Below are 23,166 nucleotides of genomic sequence, written 5' to 3' on the forward strand. Positions count from 1 at the left end.
CAGTTTACATTGGGAACATTTTACAAATGATTATAGGAACATCAAAGTGAGAATATTTCAAGTGGATTTTGGAGTAAAAGTAGGACATGGACAGTAATGGTTTGATTTGTTGTCATAAGGTCTTTATAATATTAGACCCAAATCAAAACCACAGATGGATTCAGAAAACCTTCATTTCCAGTGGAGTGAAAATTAAATCCATGAGATTGCATTCCCCAGAAGTCAAAGAGTGGCATTTATGCTGGATACAAAAGATTTTCACAAAAGGCCCATTAATGTGCTGCTTCATTTCGTTCACATTCAAGTCGCAGTGTTTACAGATCAGAAGTACATTCTAATTAAGAGCTAAATGTTGCAAACATACAGTATATGTTTTGTAGCCGTTGTCGTATTTTCACTAAGCTGTTAGTTAATTGAATGTCAGAACTATACGTAGACTCTAAACAGAGGTGGTAAATTACACAGTTACTGACACGTGCCACAATACATTAAACTCAGTAATTAACTTGCATGGCTGGCAGTGTAGTGCATATGATTTATTATTTTATCAAAGAGAAAAGGCATTAAAAAATGTAAAACTTTCAACATATCTTTGTATTTATGCCCAATATTTATTTCAATTTGCCAAATCCTCCCAGAAATGGTGAAATGATGAAACACACATGTGCCATCGATGTTAAAGATATAGTTTTGACCTTAGAATCTGAAATCCATGACTATTAGGTCAGATTTTACCTCTAAAATAAACTCTTGTGATGAGGGTTTATTTATACATGTTCAGGATACACCATCATTACATCCATATTTTAAACTGCAAACTCAAATTAGGACCTATGTGAGGGTTCTCACATTAACCAGCCAGAGAGACGCTGAATGGAATTCAATTTTAATTTCTTATTTTTTCAGTACTTTTGTTGGCAAGTCTATGATAATAGTTGCTAAAAGAGGTTAATGTATTTCAGTTCCTTTTGTCCATCTATTAAGAGACTTCTGTACTTCAGTTGTCATTTTAGAAGGAAACAAAAACTGCAAAGTCTTACAAAGTCTGTAACAAAGGGAATTTACTTTTTTTTTTTTAAATAAAGCCTTAATCTTAAAATAATGTTAATGCACAATGGTAGCCAATTTAAAAACAATTCAAAAGGACAAAATAAAAAAGAAACATTGAAAAAAGTGTCCTTTTTGCAGTATTTTTTTTAGATGCACATTGTTTTGGGGGCTTAGAGGAGTCAAAACGTATGTATTATTTTTTTTTTTTTACACCAAATCTGTTATACTGTCTTATGATAAAATGTCTTATCATATTGAGAGAAACATAATTTTCTTGGATTTTACAGAAGTATACACAACACCACTGGCATTGCAGAAATTTAGAAATTACTCCACGTCACTTCCTTAATCCAGACATCTTCCACCTGTCTACTTACTTTATCTGTCACAACTACAACACAAGATTTAGGGAATCCAATACGCCTGATGCAATGGGACAAAAAATATAGGCTCCTATGTTAGTGAATATATCTTGCAGAAAATATGTTCAGTATAAACTATTTGAATATTGTTTAGATGCCTTATGTAATAAGGTCAGCCAGAATCTGAGTACTTTTACAAAGAAATGCTTGCAATTTTTATTTTAGCACTTTATTCTCCCTTTTATTTTTTTTTACAATTCTGTTCTGATTTTTTCCCATGCAAAGATTGTGTTTCAGAACTTTGAGGCCAATTTTCATAGAGCTAATGTTGTAAGTGTTTATATACCTCTTCTGGAAGTAAGTGTTTTATGTCATTTATTTATGTTGAAATGTACTCAGTGAAAGTGGTATTTAGCCTCAAGGCCTTGTGTAAAACTTGTGTATTGGCAGTATTTGGTTGAATACATCTCTCCCTCTCTTCAGTACTCTGTAATTAAGGCATTTGTAGATGTCAGTGTAAATATTCTAAAAGATGGTTTCTAATCTCTTATGTTCATCAATCAGTAAATTGTAAGACAATAAATCTGTAATTTCATTTTTTTTTCTTTGCTGCTTTTCCTTGATTTCCACTCAAAAAAGTAAGAAAGTGTCTGACACGGATTTAAGTTTACTTTTAATAGAATGTACAAACTTTATTTTAGAAAAGTATCGTTTTTTTGCTGAGTGAAATATAAAACAGTTATCTTTTTCTTTAAGAGGGATCACAGTTCACTTTTGTGATTTTCTGCCTCCCCCTTTAGCACCTCCTTTGCCTCCTTTTTCATCCTTCTCTCCTTTGTCGCTCTTCTTGCCTTTTCCTTCACCACCTTCTTTCTTGGACGCTCCTTTTTCCCCCTTTTCTCCCTTCTCCCCCTTCTCCCCCTTTTCACCCTTCTTTTTTGTAGAAGCCTCATCGTCATCCCCTTTCCCTTCTTTGGCACTCTTGTCTTTCTTTCCTTCCTTGCTCTTCTTTTCTCCTTTTTCACCATCCACTTTCCCGGACACTGTTGGAACCTCGGTTTTTTCTTCTGGTTTTGCAGCTGCAAAAAGTAAGAAAAAAGGGTCAGGACTTCTAAGCAGCAATCAGCTCTTCCTGGGTATTTCTAGAAACAGTTGTATTGACACCTTTCTTGAAGAACACACACAAAATGCCTTATATGGCTCTATAAGAACCCAATAATACATCAAAAAATAAAAATAAAAAAATCAGCTGTCCATATCGTATCACAGAAGACTTCTCTTGGAGTAATAACACAGCATTTCTGTGTATTTTTTTATTTTTTTGTCAATTTAATAGAATTATTAAAAGAGGAATCTGCCTCCTGAAAGAGCTGACTCTATTCAGGCGTTTTGCGTGATATTAGGGAATTTCATTTGTATTTTAGCTACAAGAGGTAGCTAAAATGAATGTCTGTCTTTAAAGTCTAATCTCCTTTTGTTTCCCTGACTTAGGTGTTATAGTGCTGCAAATATATCTGCATAAACAAGATGTTAAGTGCTATGTACAAATCAACATAAAAAGAAAATCCAATCAGATATCCAGATCCGATTTAGCGAGGAAATATTAGTAGTGTATGTATATAGCTTAAAGGAAGGAGCTTTACTCTTGCAGCTATGGTGATAAATTTCACTTGATGAGTCCAAAGGTTCACAGGAAACAATTTTGTTACTCAGCAACAGCTTTTAAAAACTTTGACTGCTACTCTAATTGGGGGCTATGTTAAGCCTGGCATGTTTTCTCTCTCTTTTGTAAACTGTCAGTCTATTTTCTTGGCATCTCATTGGTTACATACCTGGTTGACTTTGTGTTAAATTGAGGCAGAAATGCAACCTTGATTTTTTTTTTCTTTTTGTCTACTAATTCGCCGTTACAACATGGCATTTATGTCTGGAATAATTTCTCACATAAAATACAGTGATGTCTCCAGATTTATATTTATATGGAATTACACACCTTCTACTTGGAAATAAGCAGGTATAAGTGGAGGTGAAAGTAGAGAAATGAAGAACACACACATAAAACTCTATATAGTTCTTCTTTATTCAGTGGGGAACATTTTGGATAAGGAGGGAAGATGGAAGGTAGTTAAAGACTAAGCCTTGTGACTTCCAGCATTTTTTTCCCCTACTCACTGACTGTATATGTAAGATACAATGTCTCTGAAAGAGGAGAAGCTCATTATTTTTCTTACTTGACTCTACTGTCCCAGATATGTTTCTCCTCTTGGCACGTTTGAATATATGGCAGTATAAAGACCTTCAATCTTGTAGAAAGTTTTGAGATCAATGTCGCAGGCCAGTTTATACTCTTCACGACATCTAGGCCCAGTACTCATACAAACATGCATTCCTCTTAACTTTTTCTCCTTAGAAAAGCAGTCAGGAGGCCCATGGTAAAATCATAGGTAAAGATGAATCATTTCAAGGCTTTAGAGAAATGCCAACTCCTCGGTTTTCAACACCAACAAGAACTCTTAAGGTTCTTCAGTCTGAAAATTAAAAATGAAACGCTTTTTTTTTCATTAAAGAATCCATGGCATGGCCAAAAGTTTGGCATCCTGTGTTTATTTATTTAAAAAAAAGTCTGTGAAACATAATCAGGAATTTCTTCTCACTGTGAGATAGATACTGCTTCACATTCAGTGACGCCATTTTCAGCATGTATTACGAGGATGTCAGATGCTGTTACCGATTTAATGTCAGACACACCATCATCTTGACATAATCCAGAAGGAGATGCATAAATTTACATATTTATTTAGCTTTTTTTGCTGCCTTCCTGCTTAAGTCATTCAGAGGCAAACATTGGAGCAAAGTTTATCAGACAGAACAAGTGATAACTCCGTGCTCATTTTCAGCATTTCATTATGGTTACTGTCCCTCCTCTTATCCCAGTGACATGGTTAATTAGCTGCATAGTGCCACGGATGAATATCCACATGCTGAAATCAGAAACTAAAGCAATGTGGAGCAACAGCAACTTCATCATGTTCTTTTTATTCTCTGATGCCAATATTATTTCCGACATGCATCATGGGAAAAACACTTAAGCGTGTAATTGCACTATATCAATTACACGTTACTCAATGAACGCATTTCCGTGACCACAAAGAAGATGGAGCAGAATCAGCAGAGAGGATAAGATTCTTCTGACACATTAAAAGAAATGGCACCTGAACTAAAATAACAGATGTAAAAGAACAGTCATAACAGCAGAGTCCAAACTATTTATTTTATTCAAATCTAATCCCACAGTTAGGAATATTGATGGGGGAGATACAAACAGACAGGAGGAGGAACAAACACCATCCTATGCAACATTTAACACAAGGCATGCCGCATACATGGCAAATCAATCAGGTTCTTTTCATTGCAGTTTTGCTATTCCAGCTGTTTCAAAATTCATGTACAAAAATATCATGCAAACATTCAAAAATTTCACAACTCAACCTAGAGGTGCTTTTTGAGATGCTCTATAGGGTGGCAAAAACTGGGGTATTTTGTCCCCCAGGTTCTTGGGGATTTAGACATGCTTAGATGTGTAAATCAAGATGGATACTTTACTTGCTGTTGTTGCTGAAGTTGGAATTTCATTGGCAACTTCAGGTATGCTGCTAATTTAAATGGCTTTTTTGTGTTCTTTTGGAAACCGTTGACACATTTGATCATATTTCATTCAAAATCTGAAATACAGTAATTATAAATTCATTTGATCTTTCAACACTGAATACAATGAACAGAGATAATTTTAAAACACACTTTGAGAATATGCAACCTTTATAATAATAAAATCACTAAAGAAGCATTTTGAATACTTTTTTGGCATTGAGAAAAATATCAGTAGCACAATTTTGACCAGTCAGACCTGGACCTAATTATTCTACACTAATTACAGATTAAAACACAGCTTGTAATATTTAATGTTTTATCCATAAGTTGGAGAAGAATGCACTTTTACATTTCTAAAAAATTCTGCTGGAATATCTGTCCATATACAGAGCTGTGGAAATGGATTTACCACTTTTCAAATGTATTCTGTTTTTGCTTTTTTTGTCAATATATTTTCATTAAAGCAAGTTTTATTATTACAAGAACCAGTATTTGAATGATTTTCATTGTAATTAAAGAACAAAGACTATTCAAATCAATGTATTCTTGTGCAAGAAAGTTACAACCCTCTTTCTTAAATTACAACTACATGAGCTCTAATTACTGCCACACCTTCAGAAACCAGAAATCGCCTAAATGGATCCTATCTGACAAGTTGAAGACCTCCAACATCAACACAACATTTAACAAGTTTAGGAAGATGTGAAAAAATAAGCCAATGGTAGCGATTGCTTTGGAGAGGATTACAAATATTTTTTTGAGACTTTGATGTTGTAAATAAAAGCCAAAACAAAGGTTTCAGAATTACCTAATCAAAGTCTAAAATTCAATCCAAATGGAATGCTGTAACTAACCAGAATCGGTTGCTTATGCTTGAAAAAACCACTGTGACTTGGTTAAAACCAATTTGCAAAAAAAGAGTTGGCAAAAATGTTTCTACAGCAATGTAAACAACTTTGTTGTCTCAAACACCTTATGGCAGTTGTTACCACAGAGAATGGCAGGAATTCGTATTAGATGTTATAAGGGTTATTACTTTTTACATAGGGTCATATTGGCTTATATAGCTTCTTCCTTTAATGCATTAAACCATTTCCAAGCCGTAATTTGTCTGTACCAGAGTCAAATTCGCCTTAGGTTAAAGAGGAGGGGTATTTTTTTTTTTTTTACCACCTTGTACATAAATAACATACACACTCCCAAATACACACCGAGTATGGTGAAATCCACAACTGCCAAGCTGTTCTAACCAAATCTTATTGTTAAAAGCAGCACCCTGGTAGTTTCATTAAAGTTTCATTAAAGAGGACACCACTACTGAGCAAAGCCTGAAAAGTTTCAGCAAAGCCTGAAGATTTTGTGCTTTCTTTTCTGGCAGCATTTTGGAAGTGCTACTTTAGTCAAGCTAAACAAGGGATTGATTTAGCTTTTGCCACCAGCAGTTTTTTAACGAAGATTCAGCAAGGGCTGAATTGAGAGTGGAATAAAAGCATTTTGGATAAATGAATGAAGGGTGCTTTTAGAGTGGCTCCTACTGTAAACACTACACTTTGCAAAGCAATTGAGCCAAAGAGGAATGGCTGAAGGAAGATAAGAGCAGAAGAACAGGAGAAAAAAAAAAAAAAGCATCATCCCAGCTCTGGCAAAGACAGAGTGCTAGGGTGGTCCTCGTTGAGAATAACCCCAGAGAGGGGGCTGCTGTTAGGGTTTTGAGTCTGGACCTGCTCAGACACTGTCTGCAATGCAGAGGCATCTGGGGTCGCTGGAAGAAAAGGAGGAAGAGAAGACAAGAGAAAAGGAGAGGAAAAGTGGAGATTATAGGAACAGAACTTTACGAGACAAGTATAAAAGTGAAGAAAAAATATATGATTTAAGAGGACAGTGTGAAATAAAATAGTTGTTAATCAGAAAGTGTGTCTGAGACAATACTGAGTTTTCTGGGTTTTATTTTAAATTTAGTGTTCACTGCTATTCTCTGCAAATTGCAGATACACAGAAATAAATCAATTTCAATCGTGAACTGTTGCATTGAATAAAAAGCACTGTGTGGATACAGATGTACAAACAGCCTCTGAGAAAGGCTGTTTCCCCCATCCGTTTTTCTCCCATGTCAGAAAGAGCTGAATTTTTAGCTTAAGAAGTATGGCACAGAAGGGTAATTAAACTGCTAATGTCAACTTCAGAGCTAAAGCCTGCTGTTGCTTTTATTACCCAAGGACTTCTGTCATGTGACGATTCAAATGGTATTACAGAGAGGTACTTACATCCTGGGATCTCAGTCAGCTCATTCAGTGGTGGCACTGTCTCTAATGTGTTGGCATATTTTTTGGCAGCTTGTCTTTGTGCATGCCGTGCCTCAATTTCCTTTTTTGTCCGTGGGATACGGCATTTGAAAATACAGCACAGAGTAATAACTGAAAGAAAGGCAAAAAAAAAAAAAAGAAAAGAAAAGGACATGGTGAGTTTAAATGATTAAAACCTCTTATTCATCAGGAAGGTGCAACACGTTGCACTTAGGAGTAAGTTAGCGATTACACATCCTGGAGAGATGTGAGTTATGACTTTCATTTAGAACAGCCCAAAAAGAATCTGTGCTTTCTGCAGAAGCTGAACTACAATGAGCAACGGGAGCAAATGTACAGCAAAGAGCAAGATGCACCGCAAAATGAATGATGCTAACTCCAAAACACACATAATGCAACAAATGTGGCAATCACAGAACACAGAAGCAAAAACCTAACACCAGCAAAATAAATGCAAAAGAAAACTGCTACAGTCACAAGTAGAACAGCTTCAGACCACCAGGAGGAGTCTGCAGTAAGTAATATTATTAAATATGTTGCTGTTGTAATATTGCAAAAGACAGCACGTTTGAAAAAGACATAAAGTATAATGCAGCTTTTCTACTTTCTTCCAACTTTCTTCTGGACATCCCGTTAAATCATGACATCTTTTCTTTACTGAGAGTCCAGTCGCATATGACTTGGTGGTGAACTCTCATTAAGTGGTCTGGAACACTTGGAGCAACTTTGCATCATTTGTTTTTTTTTTTTTCTATTTGCAGCATTTTTCCTTTTGTTTCTATTTCTTGTGGTTGCATAAATGTGTCTATTTTTTTTCTTTTCCATTTGATTTAGTGGTTTTAGACTTTTGCTTCTCTTTTCTGTGTTTGTAGCATATTTACTGCATTTGTTTTTTGTGTTCGTGTGTTTTGGGGTTTGCAATATTTATGTGTTTGCAGAAGGTTTTGCCATTTGCCATCCGTTTGCACGGAAGATAACTATAAATACCAATTATCTTCCCGGTCTTCTTCAGTCAGACTGCCTCCTCAAGAATTTGATTTCAGCTGCTAACAGTTTCCTCTATTTGTTTTGACCTTTAAACCTGGAAACTATGCTTCCGATCAGCTCTCCAAGACTGTGTCTTTTTTTGTTCTCGTTTTTGCATGCTTTTTCCTGTTTGTGCAAATCAATAATCTGTTCTCTGAACTCTCACATAGTTCTTGTGTGATTAGGGGAATCTTTCTATCTCAACCACACAAATGAAACTCTTATTTGGTCACATCAGGTGAACTTGAGACCTTACAACCTTCTCAAACACTTTGCTTTTATAAAGAATTGCATTGTATAGGTTTCAGACTGTAGTCACTGAAAGTTGAATTTGGATAAAATCCTTGCATTTTTCTTGTGCTTTACTATTAAAACAATTTTTTAGTCAACCTCTGAACATTTCTGAGTTTCCCTAATAAATCAAATTTGCAGGAGGGGTTACATAACGGTAGATTTCTTGTAGTCACACCAGTAAGAAACTGAATTGACAAAGGCATACTTACTAACAGCCAACACAAACACTGAAAAGATTCCAATGACCTGCCATAATCTCAGCCCCCAGAAAACGACAGTCTCTGAGGTGACAGGGTCCGGCTTCTTCGGGGGCGGTGTGGGTAAAAGCTATAAGCAAATGACAAAACAAACAAACTTTTCACACAAACCAGAATTTTGCCAATATAATGTGCAGTACTATATATGTCTCTAATAAAGATCTCTGATAATAGTACTTTGCTGCTAGGCAATTTGCTACAGATGTGTGTAGAAGGCATTTTGAAACATTTATTTCACCACTGACCTCTATAACTGGAGCTTGGGAAAGGACAATTATACGTTCTCCCAAAAGGATATGTTGTCGGTGCTACCGCAGAGCATCGCCCCCTCTGATAAAACCATCAAGAGAAGGTTTCCCTGGCTGCTATTTATTGATCACTTGACTGGATGTGGAAACTCTACACTTTAATCTATGAAGCACCAAGTAATTGATCTAAAAATAGGCCATTGTTCTGTCTGCTACAATTACTGAAAACACTGCAAGGCGATAAAAAACAAAGAAAAGAGAAGCTGGATGTGGATACAGAATTAAAACAAGACATTAGAGCTTTTTTCTTGTTAAAACCAAATTATTTCAGATCTTTATCTTTATCTAGGTTTAATGCAAATTCCAAATTAGAGCTAATACGTTCACTGATCTATGTTGTTCTTATCAGTAGTACCGTGTTTACCCGAAAGTAAGACAGTGTCTTAGTTTCTTTTTATCCCCAAAAGCCCCACTATGTCTTACTTTCGGGGTATGTCTTATATTGGAAAAAAATTGTCGAATTTTTTGTTTTAACCATAAAATTAAATTAATTTAAGCAGGAGGTGGCAGTGACAAGTGCAGGGGACGGCGCGGTGACGTGTGGAGAGGGAGACTGCGTAGGTGTGGGCAGGAAGCGGCGCTCATTTGGATCAGACGGAGGCGGCAGACGCGGTGACGTATGGAGAGGGGGACGGTGCGGACATGGGCAGGAGGCGGCGCGCAGCTAGATGAGAGGTGTTTCCGCGAAAAGTAAGACATATGTCTTACTTTCGGGGTACGGCTTATATTAGCCGACCCCCCTGAAACTCCCGATACGTCTTACAATCGGGGGTGTCTTACTATCGGGGAAACAAGGTATCTGTCAGAACACCAGGTTTTGGTGTGTTGTCACAAAGTCAGACAGAGTTACACATTTTCACAGATTTTAAATATATCATATCTTCAAAGCTGCTTGTTGCTTTAAATTGCAATTGCTGTAACTCAGTCAGTGGAAACACTTCAAATCGGAGCCGTTTGTTTCTCTACATAGATGCAGATGTGACACACACATCACATTTAAAACCCCAGTCCCAGGTCAGACTTTAAGATGTTTTCTTCACCTGGTGCTCAGATTCATTTATCTTTCCATCAATCCCCCCGATTGTTGCCTGTCCCTGCTCAGCATCAACCCAGAGCATGATGCTGTCACTGCCATGTTCCAGTGGAACATAGAATCTATGCTATGCAATGATAGTTTTCCTTACCACAGAAGGCTTTCTATGCTGACCAAAAAATAACATTTTGGGTATCAACCTGGTTGGCAAATCTTCAGAACAAGTCTTATGAAGAAGCTTACTTCAAACTTCTTATGACTTCCTTTCAATAATGACATTCTTTATGTCATAAGTGGTGTGTATGACGCGAGACAACTGGGTATGCATTTGAAAACACTGCCAGTTTTCATTCATCTTCTTCATGTATATTATTGGCTACTGTGCAACAAGCTAAGTAAGATTTTACACCACATATTTATTAAGCATTTCAAGTATTTTACCACAAGCCTGAACTTCAGTCATTTCGCTTTCAAAGCTCAAAAGGCAGCATGTGAGCAGCCACAGGGACTCCCTCTAGAGGTTTCTGGCATTTTCTCTTATCTTTAATGAAAAACCTGTTCGCGTCACATTAAACTTGAACTGTTATGCATAAAATAACAGTTCAAGGCATAGCCTTTTGACAAAGGCTATGCCTTTATATGTTATATGTGGCATTTTTTGTACATGAAAAGAGAGTGCGTTCCTCCAACAGAAAAGGCAAGAATACTTTGTGTATGTGAACATATAAACCTTACCTTTAAGTCTAGTTTCTAATACTTGAGTCCTAGTTGTTTTTATTTCCCATGGGGAACCTTTTTGGTAATTACAACATCTGACTTGTCTTAGATGCTATAATGCTGCTTTTGTCTGTGAAGTCTCTCATTCCCTCTTATGTTTGTGCAGATTTTACACAAACTGCTCAGTTTCTAAATCATTTCTTATCACCTTTTAGCTTTTTTTTTTCTTTTTATGTCAGACCAGAATGAAAATCAACTTATCTCTCTTCTGTTCAACCCGAACACCAAAGTAACAGTTAAAACCAATACTTGTCACAGCAACTCTGCTTAGCTTTTCACACCGGCTCACGCAGTCATGTTTTTTCTATTTTCCCGCAAAACCACCCAATCCCAGTAAGAAGACAAACAACAAGCCGGGCACCCAATCAAGTGACATAAATTACGTTTATGGATGCTATGTTACGCAACTAAACACCTGCGCCTATATCTGTGAAGACTATGTTGGAGGACATGGCGTGCCTTCAGGCTCTTACCTCAGGATCCGGGACCTGGGAGAGCACAGAGGACAGGCACTGAGACAGCAGCAGAGTTCTCCATCCCCACAGGAGAAGCTGAGGTGGGCATCCAGACTGTCCCCCGACCATTCTCTCCCCCTGGTTCTCCCTGCAGCCACCCTGCCCCCTCTTCCCCCTTCTGCTCTCTCTTCTTCTTTCTCTGTCTGCCTGCCTGCTTACACTGGCGCCGTTTACAGGACAGGACCACAATGGCCCTTTAGTGATTGATAGCGAGAATGATACTGATGGCCATCCACTGCTGTTTCTTTTGGCTTTCCACCACAACACAATCCGAACCAAAAAACACAGAGTGGTCCCCTCTGCACCCAGCTGGAAACTACTCCAGTACAATGGAGGGAGCCAGTCTTGCAGTTGGGGGACATTAATTAATTAGCAGAGCTGGTGTAGTTTACAGCAGGCTCACCCAACTGAGGACAGGCAGTTAACTAAGAGAGGGGGATGGGCCGTGCAGTTGGCCATGATGAGATCGACCTATTCAGATACAGCGAAGCGAATGGCTGCGAGTCATCGCTTTTACAGCCTCAGAAGGTTGTAGAGTGAAAATCCCCACAGCCTCATCCTTTCAGAGTGGCAAAGTATGATAAGCTGAGCTGCTGCTGACTCCAATGTTTTCAACAGGCGCTTGTCCAAGGAAAGTAAAAAGAAATGAAGAGTAACTGCTACAACACTGGCATAGACTGCAGTGAATTGTTTTTTTTTTTTGTTTTTTGTTTTTTTTTTTTTTTCAGCTTAGTGAAAATATTTTTGCCTGGCTGACTCTTATGGTTTTTTTTATTACAAGTACAAGAATCAATTTCATTAATGAAAAAAAATCCTCAAATGAAGTGAATTTAATGTTTTTGACAACATTTTCAGCTTTTGTTTGAAAATATGTTGAAAATACAATTCTAATATATATCTAAAATTGAACTTTTTGTCTTGCAGGTAACACTTAATATATCAACCATGCAATAAAACATGGTGGTAGCAGCATAATGCTTGGGGATCTTTTTCAGCACAGGCTGGGCAGTTGATCATAGCTGTTGTGAAAATGGTTGCACTGACGTTCAGAATAATCTTGGAAGAAAACCTGTTCAGGTTTCAGTCTCAATCTCAAACTTTACTAACATTTTTTTTACTAGCCAAAAAGTCTTCTTTTTATATAATATTTGTTTTTATAACATTATATTTTCTCTAATTTAAAGAATCCAAGAAACTTGAGATTGGGACAGAACTTCACTTTCAAGTCGGACAACGACCGTGAAAAATCCTTTAGAGCCAAAATAAAATTGTTGAGATCAGAGCTGGTCAGAGATAAATTTAGAGAAAATATGATCTTATAAAAACAAATATCATAAGAAGATTTTTTGGCCAATAAGAAAATTGTCTGTAAAGTTTGGAACTGACTCCCGATACCTGAATGGAGTACTGCAAGATTAAAGGACCTCATTGCCACAAATTAAGAAGTTGTTAGAGTTTAAGATGGCATTCTTTATGAAACTATTTCTTAATCCAGTGACATAAATATGATCATGTAAGCCTGAATCAAAGTGTGCACCCGAGTTTAGGTCTCGTGACAGCAACGATCACAGCCCACGATTGACGTCCTTTTCATGTTCATCAAAAGAATCCTTGACCTTTTAATTCCAAAGGATGAAGGTATTGCCATCCTGAAAGAGGCCATATCCATCAAGGGAAAAATGGTTCATAACAGGATAACAGTAGTGATTCAAATTTTCAGTGACTTTTTCCGCTGAGGGGATAAGCGGATCAAAACCAGTTCTGCAAAACAGAGTTATCCTCAGAGCCACCAGCTCCTTTTTTGCTTCTGATATTCTATTAAAACTGACACATCCTCTATATTATATTCAGAAGAGCGGTGGGTTTCACTCATGGCCACACTGTACATTTAAAAGGGCTAGTTATAACATTATAAAATGTGGTTCAAGTAAAATAATACTCTCTATAATGATCATGTGACTGAAGTCATATGGTCATTATATACATGTTGTTAGGGAACATTAAGTTATTCCTTAAACACTTTAAAGTGTTTCCTCAATGTTGTACAATGAGTGCTAAACATTAGATTGCGCATCAATGCACTGGAGAAATATTTGGTTGTTATATTTATGTCACTTAGTTTGAACATCATCGTATGAATGTGTCCTCTGTGGCAGCCATCTTGTAATGCCAACAGCTCTTTTACTGGAATTGAGCTGGCACAAGTAGGAGTTTGACTGGCTGATCATTTGTAGAAATTTTGTAGAAATGTAAAGCAATTAAGAGAAGCATGAAGTGAAATATAAACTGGATATATTTTTGTAGATAAATAAATAATAAAGTTCTGATTATTTATGTGAAACGTAATCTTTTCCTTCTTATAAATAACTTTCACAGCAGGTCAAAATCTACAAAGCCAAGATACCTGTCTCATAGGACATAATAGTAATAATAATAATAATAATAATAATAATAATAATAATAATAATAATAATAATAATAATAATAATAATAATAATAATAATTACTGTGTAATGAACACAAGCTCCCAGATTTGACCTTTCACAAACATTTAATTGTCTTCTACCAAAACACTGAATCATTTTGTGTAGTGTGGCGTGGATTGTGATGTGTCTTCCTCTGCTGAAAGAATGTTTTGCACAATTTATTTTTGACCAAATCAGTCAAAAATGTTTAATTGCAATAAGTGATTTTGTGTATTACACAATTTCTATTACCAAATCAAATTTCTGTTAGTTTGTCCTCTGCTTCTTCATGGACTCAGTCACTCTGCGACTTTCTACACAGTCAGAGCGTTTTCCTGAACTCACCAACATCCAGAGAAAGCCTCCGCATTACTGATACTATCCGATCACGAGAAATATTTTGTGCAATATTTATTGAGATATCCACCACATGTAAGATTTTACCAGTTCATTATCTTTCTAGAGAGCACCAGTTTATAGATCCCGAACCATCACTTTTGAGTGCAGTGTTATGCTTTTTTGTCACTGCTATTTTGGCCCACCAAATCTTGAGAACAAAATGAGTCCACAGTTGTTGCTCTGTTTTCAGTGACTGTATGCGCAGAAGGTCTCAAACTGTGTCGGTGGGAAATTTGCTGCTGAACCCACAGCGTGAGGTTGATTTGTTGCTTTCACTGCAAGCAGGTTCCTCCTGAGTGTTGACATTAGACACAGAGAGGAGATGAGAAAATAAAGACGGTAAAAGCCCCTGCAGGACACAGGCAGAAGCAATGTAAAATACTGATTAAAAGTGTCTGAGCCACAAATATCATTATTCTAAAATATAATATATTCTGTCATAGTTTAAACACACATTCTCTCATGTATTTTCTTTTTTTTTTAAAGGAATGTTATACAGTGTTGCACAATCAATTACAACACAGGAGGACATTTTACTTGCAGATCCCTGAGATTGCTTATTCAGAATACATAACTCATTTTCCAAAGGTTATCCTGTCAAAGGCAATGCAAAATAGATTCAAGATGACAACACAAACATCTTAAAGATGCAGAGTTAATACTCAAAAAACCTCTGAGTAAGTGTTTTATCTCAGCCTGTGAATGCTTACTGTAGCCGGTTGAGTTACTTTTTTTCATGATGTGTGACTTTTTATGTTGCAGATTATGGGTATTTTTAGTTTTTTGGTATACTTGGAGGTTTGTATACCCACCTTCTGAGATGTTCAAAGTAAATGAATAGACTTTTTGCTGTATTCTTGGCTTTCTAGCATGTGTTACCTTCTCAGTATTCCTCCTCACATTTCCCTATAATATCTTGGTTGGGAAGTGGCAAAGCTAGTGCAAAACCTCTGTACTTTTATGTTATTTTTATTGTTCACTGTGGAGTTCTACATGTGTTCAAGGTTTTTACTACATTTTTAGAATTTAATTTTATTCATTTGATGTAATAAAATGCAATAAAATACCAATAAAGTAAAGTGCTGCCAGCATATATTTTCTTTATTAATGTATAGATTCAAGGATTTTTTTTTTATTGTCATACCACTTTGCTTGTTTGTGGTACAAAATCCTGAGTCATGTTCCAGATTAAGAAATTTAATCAGTTTCATCACACAGCATTTAACATGTACAGTTGCTCTAGTGCTTAGAATTTCTGAATTTTCATAAAATGCTTTGTGTTAGTTTTTTGAGAATGATTTGATTGGATGCTGATTTTAAAATTTAGAATTTAGATTTAGGATTTCAAAGAATTGGCAAGTTTACTCTGTAAAAGTGAGATGTTTTTCTTTATTGCCTAACGTTTTAATTCCAGCCAGCTTTGCTTGCTATGCTTTTGTGTACCTACCCGCATCAAAAATAATCCGATGCATCTATGAAAATTACTGTTTTGAAAGGCTGGTGATTCAGTTCAGAGGGAGCTTTTACCTTCCTGGAACGACAACGTTCAAACGTGCAAATATTCATCTTCCTCTGAGCTGAGTAATGCAAAGTTCAGAACTGCAGATCCTGACACCTAGTTTAGTTCATTTAGTCTAGTTCAACACAATGAGTCTGAGCAGTTTCTTTAAGAGCGTTCTCTGGCATCAAAACCTGTTTGACCTCAAAGGCTTTTCCTTCTTTAAATTGACCTTTCTGTACTACGCACTCCCTCAGATTTGAGCATTTAGGCTCCAAAACAGAGAGAAAGAGAAAAAGAGACACTGATAGATACTTTTGACTCTTCATTAGCAAATATTGCTATTAAGGTTCAATCTCAATTCCGTGCAGAAAAGTTACTACTTTATGTTTACCTATTAAAATTAAGTTATTGTGTTAACATTGTAAAACTAAGAATACATATATTTTTGTTATATAATCATATCCTTCTCTAAAAACATACACATTGAGTGACAGCTAGTTGTTTTTTAGAACTGATTTGAGACTAATTAAAAATATTATTGCTTATTAATGAGAATTCTGACTTTTAGTACATGGATATAATTAACTAGCTTATCAGTTGCTGTATTTAATGAGCTTTTATTATAGTTAATAATAAATGTTCCTTGAATTTGTACTTTAAAAGAGTCTTTCATTAATGCATTTCTAAAGAAGTACAATACATTGATCTTCCTTTTCTCCTACTTTGGCTGGTTCTTGGAAAAATAAGCACTGCAGCTGACCATCATCCCATCGCTATTATCATTCTCTCTCAAACCAAACCTCTACACATCTTTTCCGTGGTCTCCGAGTGAGAAAGGTGTGAGAAAAGGTTATTCTCTTAGGCAGAGCTGGGTGGCTACTTGGCAATTCAAGTTTTTCTCTAATATGCATTAACAAATCAAAACAAAACTGTATGTTTTGTGATGAGAGAAAGGCGTTATAAAATGACAGACATAAAGCTCAAAACGTTTAAATAACATCCCCTCCCTCCCTTTAAGCTCACTTCAACAGTTATTTCTTATATCTTCCTTGGATGGCTCTTTGGCTTTATCTCTTTATTTTTATCCCTCAAGCATCATCTCACTCCCAAAGAATATTTTACAACCCAACGGAACCTGATCATTCCTGTTTCTGCTTAAAACATGTAATGTGTATCAGGGACCAAAGCCGAAGGGATTTTGGGAATAATTATTAAACTCTTGTCTCAGACTGACAGAAACGGCTCCTGGCTATGTAGTTGTGATTCTTGGATTCTTGTATCCAATTAAAATTATATTTTTGAAATAACTGAGATTCTGCTGTAAGCTTCTTCATATTCTTCGTAATGCAACAGCAATTTTAAAAAAGTCTGTAAATGTGTGTATTACATGTATTTATAAGTAACAGAGAAATCTTTGTAATGTTTTAAAAGACAAGTCAGACATATAAAATACATGACCAGTGCTGCTCCTCTTGTTCTCACTAAAACTAGAAAAGAGAACATCACTCTGATTCTAAAGTCCTTACACTGGCTCCCAATAGCTCAGCACACAGAATATAAAACATTTTTGTTAGTTTAAAAGCCACTAAATTGTAAGCATCAAATACATGAAAGCTTGCACTTTATTTCCCCAGAATCAGAACTAAACATGGGAAGCAGCATTCAGTTGTGATTCTCCTCTTAACTTCTAGAAAACTTCAAAATTCCTGAAACACTGAGTTCTTTTAAAATTAGGCTTTTATCATTTAGTCTAGAGCTGCCTTTGATTAGCAATAGCAAGAACATCATTAATTGTAGTCTGCATTCCAACTTGTCCTTACGTTCCTTTAGTTTGCCACTGCTATGTAATGTTTCTTGCTGGTTTGATGTTTTGAGTTTTCATCATGTAAAGCACTTTTGAATTCTCTTCTTCTTCTTATACAAACACACATGCACTGCCTTATACTGGAAACTTTTTTAAACTACAATGAAGTAGTTTAGTCATATAAGAAAAATACTAAACCAGCTTGGATAAGTATGGATCTACATTAATAACACATGAACTAATTCGAGATGTTGAAAAATCTTGCAAAAGAAAGAAGAGTGAACTAAGCCACTGCAGGGTCAGCATTCGACACAAACGCCTGAATTATACAGGATATACATTATAACCTTTTGTAGTAAAGGAGTTGATAAAGAATTAGCTTGCTTCTAAACTTGCCCATACTGTTTCTGAATACTGAATTCAATAGAATTTCTAATTATTTCCATTTTACAACTGCAGTAAAATTCAAAAGAACAGATGAAAGTCGCCACTAAAACAGATTTACTTCTTGAGGTGATGGAAATTTTAAGGTGTCTAGTAATTTGGTACCAATCCTGTAATTCTGTCTCTTCACATCTTTCTGTTGGAGCAACAGCATCAGGGGTAGTGATTCAAAGAAACTGTCTCTGTAGGGAGCCCCCTGGAAACCTCTTGAGTTGATTGTGATGGGAAAATTGTTCTGCAAGTGTCTCTACATGATTGTCTCCTTTTTCTCTCTCTGCCTAAAGGCCAGCAACATTCTCTGTCTGTGCAATTTGAGCATTGATTTAAGTGTAAGATGTGTCCACTCCAAATAAAAAACAAATAGTCTTTGTAGCAAGTGCCTATTTAATAGATTCACTTGTGTGGTTGCAAAGGGTTTCTCCCAACGTTCTTTGTTAGAGTTCTCTCTTTAAGTGATTTTTTTTTTGTTTTTTTTTTTGTTTTGTTTTGTTTTTTTCAAAATTACATTGAAATGACTGTTTCACCTCTGAGGTTACAATACAGAAAGTAAACCTGCATGTCCATTTTCTAATAGGTAGAAGTCGTCTGTGTGCATGACAGTTCCGGTCTACATGTCAGTCTGCTGAGCTAGATTCTCTACACCAAATACTACTGGGAATCAGCAAGGAGGGGACGAGGACGGAAGCAGAATTTCCACTAATAGCCCGGAAAGCAGACAGGGAGAGACTTCCAAAATTAGATATCATCCTACACCATACATTCACTGTGGAGCCATATATCGGTAGTTTTAAAGTTATGCTACACTGTTTCCTCTTTTAAATGTTAGCTTGAGCAATTAAATGATCACAACTTAATAATATTCCAACTTTTCCACCGATGTTCCTGATGTGTTTCTAGATTTTTTAAATGTTCGTTGTTTATGTTTTTCAAAAAAAAAAACCTCTGAGGCTTTCAAACTCTGAAACAAATTTTGCCCTACCAAGATACAATTACACATAGGTTGCTTGTGTTGGTGTGCCTCATAAAATCCTAATAAATTGAATTTAACTGTATGAAATGTGGGGGTGGGGAGAGTCCAACTGGCTGCAAATGCTTTTGCAAGTCACTTTACTCTTTCGTTTATGTTGCATTTATAATTTTTGCATTTGTATTGACTTACACACAATAGATAAGTGTCAGGATTCAGGTTGATACGAGGTACTTTAGTGTCACATCTTGAGTTGAATGATCCTTTACTGGATTTTAAACTTTTGAATTGGGTTGGACATTATCTTTGGCTGGACTCCACCTTTACTTTGCAGTTAAAGGATGAACTCGCCGGGACACATTGTGGACCAGTTAACTACAATTAGTGGATCCATCTGTTGTGCTATAACAAACATTTGTACATTGACATTCATGTAATGTACAAGGACATTATTTCTGTGAACAATATAAGCAGTCTCTTGGGGTTTCGTGGTGCAGCAGCTTGTGTCTCTCCTAATTAATTTCTGCCTTTCTCCATGGCAAACTGTCAAATGACAGAAAAACTAGAGCCAAACCAGCAGTCTGTGTTATCAGTGGTGCTGATGCAAATATTTCCAGAATGTGGACCTCATTGCATTCATGAGTAAAATGTCATTGCCATTTTGCCAGGACACGCTGAGGGACTTATTAAACAACTGCAATAATGAAAAAGCATACCTTCAAGGAAACAATCCTCTTTTCTTTGTAGATTCATTCCTGTTCATCCAGTGAATAAAAACTAATTACTTTCTCCTAAATGCAAAAACAGAGCATTTTTATTTTCCAAAAGTTTAACTTTTGGAACTCCACAAACCCAATTATGGAGCTTAAAAAAAACCTAACAGAACCATATCTTCAGCACAAATGTTGGAGATGTTCCTAAAGAAATTGATTATTTGACAGAAGGTGTGAGCAGTTCAACCTACAGTGGCAAAAGTCTTTAAGGGATGAAACAAGTGAGAGCCACGTGTTAAAAGTAGCAATCACGTTACAAAAATGACAAGCAGAGAATAGCAGCTTTTAGTGATAGGGGAGCTGCACATTGTTGATTGCAGCTTTACAAAAAAATTCTGTTTCCCTTGCCGAATCACTTTGTTTTATCATCACCTTTTGCTCTGTGCTCCTGCAGTGCTGCTCTGCAAAGTGTCTTAAAAGCAAAAATGCAGCTGATATGCTGAGCAGTACTGCATACTCCTGTTCTGGTGCTTTAGGAATGATGCATTTCTATGTCACTCTGTTAAAGAAAAAATACATTTATTCAATCCAGAAGCAAAAAAAAAAATGCCCCTGAACTGCATTTAGTATATTTTCACTTACTCATAAAAGAACCCTACATGCAGTTTTTATCCTTATTTTGGTTATTTGTTTCAAGAGCAACACCAATATTTATTCAATATCAAATGAAACTGTGGATAAGAAATTTATGAAAGACAAACCTTTTCATATGTTTAACAAAAGCAGGCCCAATGCCAAATTGAAACCCTTCTCATCTGGCATGTGGTTCAGACTTGAGAGAGGCTGATTGCTTTGTCCCAAGCTAGTATGACTGCCACAGAGAGGCCAGCATGTTCAGCTGCTGTCAGACTGATGAAAACGACTGCATGCCCAGAAGGTTTTTTTTTTTTTTATCTCTACATCCTTAGTGGTGTTTGCCTCACATAATTTAATACCATTTTTGTAGACCTGCTTTTTTAACCTGTGTTTGTTGAGGCTCTTGTAATCTGCTTCCACCGTAATCTATTTCAATAATTTTAAAGGTTTTCTCCAAGTCACTGCAGTTTTTCAGCATCACATAAGATCTTAAACACAGCTTTAAAGTGAATTTTGATTTGGACTCATTTCATAAGAGGCCTTTCCATTGTGCTTGAATACAAAACGTATAACTTGCCATAATTTTTCCAGAAAAAACATCTGACTTGTTGAATAGTCTTAGGATAATGCATCTACTATGTCAGCCATGTTTGATGATTTATTATTAGATATTAGAGTTTAACGTAGTGTATGTTAGAATGCCTTGCAAAATTTTTCAGACCATTTAGACTTTTCTAAATACAGATTAAAGGGATTTTATTTGGATTTAAACCAACATTAAGGTTTCAAGAAAAAACAAAAATAAATTGTACATTTAGGCAGCTGGTTCCCTTCAGAAGTCACCTAATAAATAAACAAAGTTTATACATGTGTAATTTAATCTAAGAATGAGTACAGCTGTTCTGTGAAGGCCTCAGAGGTTTGTTAGAGAACATTAGTGAACAAAAAAAACATCATGGAATCCAGGAAAGACAGAAGTTGTGGAGAGGTTTATTGCACTGTTAGGTTGTAAAACGTTATATTCCAAGATGTTCAAACAAATCCAAGTGGAAAAAGTACGATACAGCTGCAAACCTACCGAAAGAGGAGCTGCCCACCTAAAGAATGACATTAAGAGAAGTAAAGAAGTCTGTGGTAAATCGGGAGGAGCTGTAGTGATAGAAGCAAATCAAGTCTTTGAATGGCCTACTCAAAGTCTAGACCTCATCCCAATTTAGAATCTTTGCTAAGATTGACAAGTTCACAGGCACTCAAGACTGACGTCTCGAGGTGATTGAATTTTGTCGGGAAAAAAAAGGTATCAAATTTCAGTGTCTACACATGCAAAGCTATCAGACACATCAAAAATACTTGTGGCTGCAAGTGGGGATTTCCCTCTAGTTCCCCATGCACACAGCACTTTTGAGATTTTTATAGTTAAAAAAAAAAAAAAAAAACGCCTCTGTTAAATAAGTTAAAGTCCCTGGTTGTAATGTGACAAATTGCTGAAAAAAGTTCAAGGGGTCTGAAGATTTTTGCAAGGCATGGTACTTATTGTAGAAGTAGTGAATTTTTTTCTCCACTTCTTTTCAATATGTAACATTTTAAAATAATAATAATAATAATAATAATAACAATAATAAAAAAACATATTTTCTTGAAATTGTGAGTGACTGTGTTTTTCCTACAAGAACTTATATTTTGTGGAAACAGTTTTAGAACACTTATGGCTGTAAATCACGTGGTACCACTCAATGCCAAAACAGTTTCTTAATCATCTTAGGTACATCCCAGCACATGAGCAACTGTACTGCCATCTAGTGATACCACGCCTAATTAGACCCTGCAAAGAACTTAAAGTGATGATCCAGTGAACATTAATGTGACCAATAAGAGTCTAATCATTACTTCACTTGTGTACAAGTTAAGTTGATACTTAAGTTCTAATTACTGTAAATGAGCACATTAGAACTGTTCTGTTTATTTTCTTTCCATTACATGTAAATGAGAGCCACGGGGCGATGAATAAACTCACAGAGGAGTAAACCGTTTTTCTGGCCTGAGGAAAGTTCACAGATCCCTCGTACACTGATTGCTAACTTTAACCTCTGCGTTCACAGCTGCACTGTTTACTTTAGTTTCTGGATGCAGTCAATGGTCTGCAGGAAGCATTGGTCCAGAACGAGGGAATACCTCTGAGGAGAAAGACGGAGAAAGGAGTCATTCAAAGCTGGAATGACAAATAGTCGAGGCTGTTTACGTACGCTGTGTTTACATAAGTTTGTGTTTGGTTTGGTGGCTTATTGGGCATCTTGGAATAAATCTACACCTTTCTGCGTAATACAGCTACATAAAACAAGAATAAAATTGTTTGCCAAAGTGTAATTTATTTGAAGGTGATGACACTCCGAAATAACTGAAGTCAACAAGAGCAGACGCATTAAGCTGTGAAATTAGCTTACCTGAAATTACACTATAACCTCAGTAGGAAACAGTAGGAAGCTTTATAAAAAGAAAAGAGCTTACTGAAATATTAGAAGTTCTTAACTTGTTCCTATCAGTTAGTATTTACACATACACATGGTGTGCTCGAAAACATTTAGCATCTTCCAGGAATCACATGGAACAATCAATCAATCAATCAATCAATCAACAAGGGACAAAAAAAAAAAAAAAAAAAAAAAA

The 23,166-nt window shown here is 36.1% G+C and overlaps 1 protein-coding gene and 2 long non-coding RNA genes across 3 annotated transcripts in view; 2 read left to right on the forward strand and 1 right to left on the reverse strand.

Moving 5' to 3' along the window:
* Window positions 1-2,135: 2,135 nt before the first annotated feature.
* Window positions 2,136-11,921, reverse strand: tmie (transmembrane inner ear). The gene is made up of 4 exons (XM_015034705.1): window positions 11,532-11,921; window positions 8,893-9,010; window positions 7,325-7,474; window positions 2,136-2,491 (listed from the first exon to the last, which is right to left on the reverse strand). The coding sequence occupies exons 1-4, from the start codon at window positions 11,640-11,642 to the stop codon at window positions 2,181-2,183; spliced, it is 690 nt and encodes a 229-aa protein (XP_014890191.1). The 5' UTR covers window positions 11,643-11,921; the 3' UTR covers window positions 2,136-2,180.
* LOC106948847 (uncharacterized) lies at window positions 3,981-6,685 on the forward strand. The gene is made up of 2 exons (XR_001425260.1): window positions 3,981-5,830; window positions 5,863-6,685. It is a non-coding gene; the product is annotated as an uncharacterized LOC106948847 (long non-coding RNA).
* Window positions 9,931-23,166, forward strand: part of LOC106948842 (uncharacterized) — a 22,225-nt gene continuing 8,989 nt past the window's right edge. The window contains exon 1 of the long non-coding RNA XR_001425258.1: window positions 9,931-10,049. This is a non-coding gene — a long non-coding RNA (uncharacterized LOC106948842). The remainder of the gene's footprint in view (window positions 10,050-23,166) is intronic.

The sequence above is a fragment of the Poecilia latipinna genome, unplaced genomic scaffold, assembly GCF_001443285.1.
Source record: "Poecilia latipinna isolate Pla-1442-1.1 unplaced genomic scaffold, P_latipinna-1.0 Scaffold18, whole genome shotgun sequence".
Classification (NCBI taxonomy): domain Eukaryota; kingdom Metazoa; phylum Chordata; class Actinopteri; order Cyprinodontiformes; family Poeciliidae; genus Poecilia; species Poecilia latipinna.

Excerpts from the sequence above, each read along its gene's own strand:
- tmie (XM_015034705.1), bottom strand. The coding sequence starts at position 11,642 with ATGGTCGGGGGACAGTCTGGATGCCCACCTCAGCTTCTCCTGTGGGGA. Across the intron at positions 7,475-8,892 it reads AGTGTTTGTGTTGGCTGTTA|TTATTACTCTGTGCTGTATT; the intron begins GTAAGTATGCCT and ends CCTTTCTTTCAG. Across the intron at positions 2,492-7,324 it reads GCTGACTGAGATCCCAGGAT|CTGCAAAACCAGAAGAAAAA; the intron begins GTAAGTACCTCT and ends TACTTTTTGCAG.